Source organism: Poromitra crassiceps, assembly GCF_964638095.1.
Source record: "Poromitra crassiceps genome assembly, chromosome: 4".
In the NCBI taxonomy this organism is placed as follows: domain Eukaryota; kingdom Metazoa; phylum Chordata; class Actinopteri; order Beryciformes; family Melamphaidae; genus Poromitra; species Poromitra crassiceps.
In genome coordinates, this window is record NC_139626.1 from 32,919,485 (window position 1) to 32,929,236 (window position 9,752).

Consider the following 9,752-nt stretch of genomic DNA (forward strand, 5'->3'; position numbering starts at 1 on the left):
GCATATCCCGAGAGAAAGGCTAGTCCGTATAACAACAAAAAATTAGATCAGAAGAGAACAAATATTTTTTATATCTCTATTAATATTGTTGAAAACTCCCCATATAAGCCACCATCTACCTAATTAGCCCTTATAATGTCTAGTAAACTCTGATCCGAATCCATTCCTTATTTATTTATTTCCCTCCCCCTTCTTTCGGTGTAAGACCCAAGGACCTCCTCATTTGGACTTTTTTTTATGGCGAATCACAAAGTGTTGGCATCTATTGCCTTTGTCTGACAAGTCATCCATATAAGCAAAAGGGGGGTCTGCAGAGGGGAGGGGAGCAGGGGAGGGGAGGGAGGGTTGCAGCTTTTAGAAACACAGCAGACAGAGAGAGATGCTTCATTCCCAGCCCAAAGACCCAGCCTCACGCATCCTATTGTAGAGCAAAAGGGAAACCCGATGTGTGTCCATGTTCCTCCGCCGTGTTGATGCGTAAATCAAGGCCACCGGGACTGAGGAGATACCCAGGCAGCCGTGCAAACTGGACGTGAACGTTTCATTTCTTAGCGTGGTCTGTTTGGCTGACATGCTCTGAGACTACCTCTCACCACCCCAGGCTTTGAAAAATACCTTTGATAAACAGGTCGCAGGTCGCATTACTGAAACAATCCCTCGGTCATGTCGCGCACCTGCCAAGCCTCCGTTCCCGGACCGGACTGTTAAAGAAAAGAAAGGGCAACTTTTGGGAAGAAGTTGCCATCCGATCGCCTGTTCAAGTGGGGGGGCAAACTGAGTCCCTCCATCGAGTAGAATTACCCTTTTTCTTCACATTTTTATCCTTGATAGGAAGGCGAAACGGCGACTTCAGTTGATTATCTGTCTTTCCTTTGCTATCCAATGGATATTCACTGCAAAGCAGACCCCTTCTCGGCGATGCACCGTAAGTAGTATAACCTGAGTTTGTGAGATGGTGCAGCTTGCAATGCATGTAAGCGGATAATGCTGCTAATGCGAGCTTTTTTGCACAGTTACAAATAGTCAGACATATCCATAATATAGCGGATAGCACAGCAATGCTTTCACTCCCAACGTGCATCTTTGCGCATTAAAACAGGCTTGTTAGGCTACAGGCTAAACAGACATGCTATAGAAAAAACATGAAACAGCAGGGCCGATAATGAAAATATTTCCCTCATATTTCACACTTAATGCCTTATGTCTGCATATTTCAGCTAATCTAGTAATGATGTTGTCAATAATATCATAAATGACTGCAATAGTCTAACAGCAGAGATTAGTAGAATGTAAACTTGTGAAAGTAAACAAAGAGCATGCGTTGGCAGGTATAGGCTACTTGGTAATTTACACTAGTCCATAGCTTACTGTGGAAGCTCGGTACAACGGGTAATAAGCAGTCAGTACTCATTAATAACACATTTATAATTCAAATGATCCAAATAACAGCCAGCTTGGTATCTGTTTATATTGCAGATCCAACTCGAGGCCAAATTTTGTTTAGTTGTAATTTAGTGGATGTATCTGAATAATTGATGGCCTCTTCATTTACTACATAATATGTAATATGAGTAATCAAAGCTCGTTCAATTATTTACAATTACCGTGCAAGGAAAATGAAAGAGCTTGCAACTTAATAGCCAACTTGAGCCGTGGACTTGCTACGAAAATGTAACTTGTGTTTTGACTGAGGTGCGAAGCTGTAAAAACTTTTCACTAGTCTTATCAAACTTGGCTAGACTCCGTAAAATAACAAATTATTAAAAATAAATTTCTCCCGTCATGTAGGACCATACTCGCTGTATAGCCTGAATTTACAAGATATTGTAGAACAAAATGCCGAGATAGTCTGAAAATATAGGCATTCTGCATAATTAACTGTTCCAAGCCAGAATATTATTTGTATTTGAATTTTGACATTATTTTAATAATGTTTTTATCATTAAAACGATGACATTGAAGAAAATGTACCTAGTCTTAAACATAAGAAAAATATAGATAAAAAAAACAACACAGGCACTCAAGTATAGGCTCATTCAACAACAAAAATAGGAAACATGCTCCTATGTCAAGCCAATATGGCTCCAGTGTTGTGATAAGCCTGGTGTCTGGAGATCATTTGCCACCAAAACTCCCATATCCACAAATTTTCTGGGGGCAAACAAAGAGCAATGATGATGGTGATTGGCAGGAAATTATTATTTGGTCAATGTGATAAATTATGAGACGGAGGTCCTCAAACTCAAACAGAAGTAGCCTATATAGTATCTTTGGTTAGTGTGGTAAACAACGAAATTATTTGTTAAAATAAAATTCAAATACAAATGAAAAAAGAACATGGAAATCAGAATTAAGAAACCAGTGTTCTTGTAAAGAAAAACAGTGGGGAAAATATAAAAAATATAATACTGATGATTTGCAACATTTTCTGCATTCTAAAGGATTCTTTACTGCAGCACCATAATTGCAGGCTATAGGCTATATAAAGCCATTGGTGCCATAGGGGTTCTTTGCAGCACCAAAAAGGTGATATTTTCTCTCCATTAGAAGGAAACACCGCACGCATACACACACAGACTCTCCGAAACTAAAATACACCCACCTCTCCATACACATGGCGCCCGCATGTTAACAGCCTGTATGTAATGTTATGGGTCTATGTGGTGGTGCTGTTGTATCCCACGTAGGGCACGGCGGTGTGAACCAGCTCGGCGGGGTGTTTGTGAACGGCAGACCCCTCCCGGACGTGGTGCGCCAGCGCATTGTGGAGCTGGCCCACCAAGGCGTGCGGCCCTGCGACATCTCCAGGCAGCTGCGCGTCAGTCACGGCTGCGTCAGCAAGATCCTGGGCAGGTAGGCATGGCATGCACTTCCGAGAAGAAATAGTGCCTGTGAATGTGGTCATAGGCGATGGGGTAAACAGTGGTGAGAAGAGAGTGCACTGTGACCAGCAGTGATCTGGTCATCAACAAAAAGCAGTTCTGCTTTCAGAGAAGGATTGGTTTATGCTTTTCCCCCTCCTTTTCAGGACCCTGTCTTCATATAAATTAAATTACGATACTTTAGGAGTTGCTATTAGCCTGCTCATGTCAGACTAAAATGTGTCCACACTGTCCATTATATTAAAAAGTATGCTATAGGCTATTATAGGCTATTCAAAATAAAAGGGTTGGTATCTTTATCAAAGTTGGCCTCTAAAAGGATCATGGAGCTATTTATTGAATATGACTGTTAGCCCGACTCCCACATGCAGCAAAATAGGCCCATTTTGTATCCCCACCCCTCCCCCCTCATATGTGTGTTGGGATTTTACAAGTGGACACATCTTATGCCCAATGTAATTTGGACAGAACCATTGATGTTTTTGGAGAAGAAAATACACTTTGACACCATCTTAATGGATATTTCCCGTGGAGATATCTCGCTGTTTAAGAGAGGAGTACTGGACACATAATTTACTTGGAAATAATAATAATATGTAAATAATAATAAGCCTATGAGAGTGCCATTTGGACATCAAATAATAGGCAATTTATTTCTGAATGCTGTGCAGCGTCGACATCATCATGTCTGAGATATTGCACTTTATCATTACTTCATTGAGGATATTATTTTCGATAAACAGGCATCCATTTTATTCATATGTTTTCCCCAGATACTACGAGACTGGCAGTATAAAACCAGGGGTGATTGGTGGGTCTAAACCAAAAGTGGCCACGCCGAAGGTAGTGGATAAAATAGCAGACTACAAGAGACAAAACCCCACCATGTTCGCCTGGGAGATCAGAGACAGACTGCTGGCAGAGGGCATCTGCGACAACGACACTGTTCCCAGCGTCTCGTCAATTAACAGGTAAGAGACGCACGGTTCACTCAAACTCGACACCCGTGAAACATGGATTGCACTAACTCAAAAAAAATCGCATTAATTGAAATCCATTACCATGTGCAGTCAACATTTGAATATTCATATATATATTATTTTTTTCCGGAAGAAATGTGGTTCATTCAAAACGGTCGCTGCTTCCATAGATGTTTGGAGCACATTGGAAATCATTTATCACAGTGGGCTTATCTCTGCTGAGTGCAGTGCAGCCCCGCACAGCACAATATTGTTTGACCAACTTTTTGTTGCCCAGGCCGAGGGAGGGTGGTCTCAGAGGTGCAATTCAATCTTTCACAGCCAACTCCCTCAACAATCAGCAGTACATCCAGGACTGAGTGAATCTGTCGAGATGAAAAGCGATCAATATTCGGTGACCAGATCCCGTGGCGCTATAAAGCAGGCCAATTTTCTTTAGCACATCTAATGTGTGGGGCTGAGCTGAGCCAGAAGAACACGCTGCTGCTTCTCTGATTTTTAAAAGACGTGCCTGGTTGGAAAGCTTTGGGATTGACCTAAAAACTATATATATATTTAAAAAAGATCTAAAATAAAGATAATAGGTTAGGTAGCCTATAGGCTATATAAAGGGCTATAGTGCGACCAAAAAAAAACCAGGCGTCTTTTCAATCGGCGATGACTGCTTTAATTCTCTATTTCTTGCGTCTTGATCTGTGAATAGATGGAGAGAAAATCTATTTATCCATGGCATTATTCCTGATTTGAATACTTAAATTCGAAGTGATATAATGTTTTTAATAAATGTTAATAACAATAAAAAAAAAACATGGTATAGCCTAAATAACAATGTAATAATCAGTGACTGGATTATTGTTTTAAAAAATCCGTAAAATAGCCATGCACAGGCCAATCTAATCTAATCTACAGTGGAGGCATGTTTAATGCAGATAGCCTGCATTTAAAATGTGCTCAGGTTAGGTGCAAGTGCAACACATTCTACAAGAGAAATAAGTAAACAGCACTTTGTGGCAGCCATGCAGGAGCAAGGCGAAAGCAGGGAGCAGGACCCCCCCCCCCCTCCCTGATCCCCCCCCCCCCCCCCCCCCCCCCCCCCCCCCGCCAGAGATCCCCGGTGATGAACTTTGGTTAAGAGGCACTGTTCCATAGAGCCAGCATCAGCATTACATTTTAATGAGCTGATGGGAGAGCATGGACAGCTTCACACAAGACATCTTTTAAATAGAGAAAGGCTGAAGAAAATTCATTTCATGGTTCGTGGTTGCTTAAAAAGCCCCATTTAAGGAGGCTCAGACACATGTATGTGATAAATTCAAAATGTACATTAATATCATTAAAAGGCCCAGTATAAAGTTTTTCAATTCTAATTAAAGCGCCCTATTTTGGACTGGGGCACCCTTATGTGTCTTTGTTTATGTAGGAAATTAAATTACAAAATACAAAGAAGTTTAATTCTATTAGCCGAGCTACTTTGAATTCCTATTATTGCATAATGCTGAATATTTTCCTCCGCGAAGCAACCTTTTTAGCAAAAGAAATGTACGATTTCAATGTGGTACTTTGTCATTCTCACCCCATTGCCACATGCACGCCCCCACGCGCGCGCACACACACACACACACACACACACACACACACACACACACACACACACACACACAAACACAGGCATTCACATGAGCACACACAATCAAGCGTGCAAAAAACGATGCAGACGACACCGACACATTCGTTTTGATTTAGCTCAAGCTAAATAGTTCAATACATGCTTGCATTTCTAAGGCAGTAGTCCCCAGAAATCAATGGAAACGTCCTTAGTGCTTCATTCCCTAGCGGGGCCTATCAGTTGATAGCACCTCAAGTTGTGTTTGTTTAAAGAAACTTTAGAGTCGGCGAGGTTGTTTCAGATCACAACAGCAAAATTAACAGCTAATGAGCAGGGAGACGTGTAACTGGGGCTGGTCTCTCACATGGGAGGGCTGTTTCCCAGGTCAAGACGAGTCCGAAAAGGGTAAGGACTGGAGCCAAGGCCTTTTCCACATGGATGGCTCTGACCGGCTCTGACCGGGGCCAGCAGTGCGTTTCTATGGCAGACAGTCTGACCTCAGGACTGTTGACAAAAGAGGATGCTCTATTTAAACACCTTTCTCCTGCATGCATTATTAAAAGCTACAGAGATAGTGTTGTACTGTGTGACTGGGCCACCACAAGGTATTACCATCGAGTAACGCTACTACCACCCCCCCCCCCACCCACCCACCCCCGCTACTAGACATACAAAAAAGGTCCTCAATGGGCGCTCAATACTATTGATTCAGAAGTAAAGCAATTTTAATATTTCTTCGGGGGATTTTCAGCAACAGCCAAAGTCATTAATTCATTCTCCCAAATTGCTTATTCAATATCAAGAACATGGATACCAAATAAAGTATTTGAATTGATGTAGCACACACAAGTCAAGGGGTCGAATAACTGTTGTGAAAAAAATTAAAACATCAATATATGCTCTCTGGAAAGCCTTGTTGTTAGGTAGCTTTGCCCCCCAGGAGAGTTTTGACATGTTGGATATATTCCTCCCATCCAATCATATCAATATCCAGATCATCTGATGCATCTCTGGGTGATATGCTAATTCACAGGACAAAAACAACAAGAGGGAAGTATTATTGTTTTAAAAAATAGTAATCCCGGGCGGCAGGATCTTTGAAAGCAGAACAAGGCGACACGTATTTTACATCTTAAACGAGGAAGTAACTGCAAAAGAGTCAAAGCCGCGATGTGCTCCGAAATAAACCCAAACTACAACTGAGGTCTAAGCTCCAGTCCTCACCCGACCTCTCCCACCCGTGCTCTAAAATAGCCCCTCTGTTCTACACGATGAATAGTTTTAAAGTTTACAAATGATTGTGACAAGCGCCCCTTCTCCCCAAGTGCCATTCAGATTAAAGGAATCTAATGCTGGCGTAAGCTTGTGCAAGGCAATAAGGAACTATCGCTTTCCTGTCACATATAATTTATAGCCTTCTATTTGCATCTGTTTGCCCGTGTGACTAATCCCCAACTTTTTCTCCCCGAGCCCCGATCAATACAACCTCATCCGCATTGGCACTTTGGGGCTACTGCTTCTACAGAGATGTTTGATTTGGGAAGCAAAGGGCCAACAGTCGCAGATCGCCCTACCAAACCGCTCCATGGTGGGAGGGAGAGGGAGGGAGGGAGGGAGAGGGAGAGGGAAGGGAGGGAGGGAGAGAGAGGGAGGGAGGGAGAGAGAGGGAGAGAGGGAAGGGAGGGAGAGGGAAAGGAGGGAAAGAGAGGGAGGGAGGGAGAGAGAGGGAGGGAGGGAGAGAGATGGAGGGAGGGAGAGAGAGAGAGCTGATTAGTGTGGACCAGGTAGAGTCAGTGAAGCTGATCATTGAGGTGAATTGATGTGATGTCATGCTTTGTTTGCAAGATCACTCAGACCAAAAGTGCAATGAAGACTTTTCTCTCATATCTCACCTTAACCCATTGATACCTGATGCAGCATTTGCATGTATATCCCTCATTTGTGTGCGTATCCCTTTAAGACCGCGAACCGCGTTAACGCGGTTCGCGGTCTTAAAGGGATACGCACACAAATGCTGCATCAGGTATCAATGGGTTAACCCACCGCATCGCATGCACCGCCCGGGCCAGATCCCTCCTCCTTATGAAGGAGTTGTGTTTGATATCTTAATCATACGTACTGTTCTGAATGCACAGCACGACACGGCTAATCTCTCCATCACGGGGTACAAATTGCTGTGACCAAACAACAGTGCATTCAAATCGGAGCCGTCTGGAGATGTTCCAGTGGAGGAAGTGTGTCAAACAAACAGCACCGGTAACATCCATTCCTGCTTGTTGTTCTGCAGGATCATCCGGACAAAAGTCCAGCAGCCTTTCCATCCGTCTCCAGACGGGACGTCCCTGTCGACGCCGGGACACACGATAGGTAATCCTGCAGCTCTCTGCAACAGCCTTCTGATGGACTTCTATTAGCGTTGGAACATGATATCGGACTGTAACACACACGTGCAACACGTTCATTTTCAAAATAAAACTGGAGGTTATTTTCTTTTTCTTTTTCCCAGTACCAAGCACAGCCTCTCCGCCCATAACGAGCGCCTCCAATGACCCCGTTGGGTCCTACTCCATCAATGGGATTCTGGGTATTCCACGATCAAATGGCGAAAAGAGGAAAAGAGATGACGGTAAGAGAAAGACATTTCTGCAAGGAAAAACCATATTTGTGCCTGATTAGACTCTGAGATACCTACTGCAGCCATACATCATGATGAGAGGAGATACCTACTGCATACATCATGATGAGAGATACCTACTGCATACATCATGATGAGATACCTACTGCATACATCATGATGAGAGGAAAAGAAATGACAAACACGTGGAATATAATAATAATAATAATAATACTAATAATATAGTATTCTTTGCAACTATATGCTGGAAAAACACCAGAGCTTTAAAAGTAGCTTTTGCTCCTGATTCGTTATAAAACGGCTAAATCTGAACTCAGATTTGAACTGCTATACTGGTGTGTCAATCTGGCACGGAGTCTTTTGATTTGAAGACGCGGCGTCCGCTGTTGTCTCCTGCAATGAATCTTTGTGGAAGTGATGAAGGAGCTTGAGATAATGACGTGTCAGGATGATGTAGCCAACCACCCAGGTCAGTGAAGAAAGCACTACACCTCCTTCCCCACACAAGTGCCTCCACTTCTTCTGCTGAAGTGGTAGGTTAGTGGATATAAGGATCCTGAGGCGATATAGATTATTGGTTCTGTAAGCAATAGGCTTCCTTAATGTCACTACATAAGGCGCTGAGGAGAATAGCTAAACAGATGCCGCCATGCTACGAGATGTGTGTGTACGCCGTGGAGAGGGAGGTGTGTGTGTGTGGCGTGGAGAGGGAGGTGTGTGTGCAGCGTGGAGAGGGAGGTGTGTGTGCAGCGTGGAGAGGGAGGTGTGTGTGTGGCGTGGAGAGGGAGGTGTGTGTGTGGCGTGGAGAGGGAGGTGTGTGTGGCATGGAGAGGGAGGTGTGTGTGCAGCGTGGAGAGGGAGGTGTGTGTGTGTGGCGTGGAGAGGGAGGTGTGTGTGTGGTGTGGAGAGGGAGGTGTGTGTGTGGCGTGGAGAGGGAGGTGTGTGTGTGTGGCGTGGAGAGGGAGGTGTGTGTGCAGCGTGGAGAGGGAGGTGTGTGTGTGGCGTGGAGAGGGAGGTGTGTGTGTGCGGCGTGGAGAGGGAGGTGTGTGTGCAGCATGGAGAGGGAGGTGGGTGTGGCGTGGAAAGGGAGGTGTGTGTGTGGCGTGGAGAGGGAGGTGTGTGTGTGGCGTGGAGAGGGAGGTGTGTGTGCAGCGTGGAGAGGGAGGTGTGTGTGTGTGGCGTGGAGAGGGAGGTGTGTGTGTGTGGCGTGGAGAGGGAGGTGTGTGTGCAGCGTGGAGAGGGAGGTGTGTGTGTGGCGTGGAGAGGGAGGTGTGTGTGTGTGGCGTAGAGAGGGAGGTGTGTGTGTGTGGCGTGGAGAGGGAGGTGTGTGTGCAGCGTGGAGAGGGAGGTGTGTGTGTGGCGTGGAGAGGGAGGTGTGTGTGTGCGGCGTGGAGAGGGAGGTGTGTGTGCAGCGTGGAGAGGGAGGTGTGTGTGTGCGGCGTGGAGAGGGAGGTGTGTGTGCGGTGTGGAGAGGGAGGTGTGTGTGTGTGGCGTGGAGAGGGAGGTGTGTGTGTGGTGTGGAGAGGGAGGTGTGTGTATGTGGCGTGGAGAGGGAGGTGTGTGTGTGGAGAGGGAGGTGTGTGTGCAGCGTGGAGAGGGAGGTGTGTGTGTGGAGAGGGAGGTGTGTGTGTGGAGAGGGAGGTGTGTGT

The 9,752-nt window shown here is 45.0% G+C and overlaps 1 protein-coding gene across 3 annotated transcripts in view; it reads left to right on the forward strand.

The window, feature by feature from the left end:
- Positions 1 to 876: 876 nt before the first annotated feature.
- pax2b (paired box 2b) overlaps positions 877 to 9,752 on the forward strand; it is a gene marked incomplete at both ends in the record, with an annotated part of 30,961 nt that continues 22,085 nt past the window's right edge. For 2 of the 3 annotated variants that reach the window (XM_083634951.1, XM_083634952.1), the window contains 5 exons: positions 883 to 925; positions 2,688 to 2,853; positions 3,656 to 3,853; positions 7,756 to 7,835; positions 7,975 to 8,094. In XM_083634951.1, the coding sequence (XP_083491077.1) occupies positions 883 to 925; positions 2,688 to 2,853; positions 3,656 to 3,853; positions 7,756 to 7,835; positions 7,975 to 8,094 (607 nt within the window). Of the gene's footprint in view, positions 926 to 2,687; positions 2,854 to 3,655; positions 3,854 to 7,755; positions 7,836 to 7,974; positions 8,095 to 9,752 lie in introns of all 3 variants that reach the window. The other variant, XM_083634953.1, reaches the window with a different exon arrangement.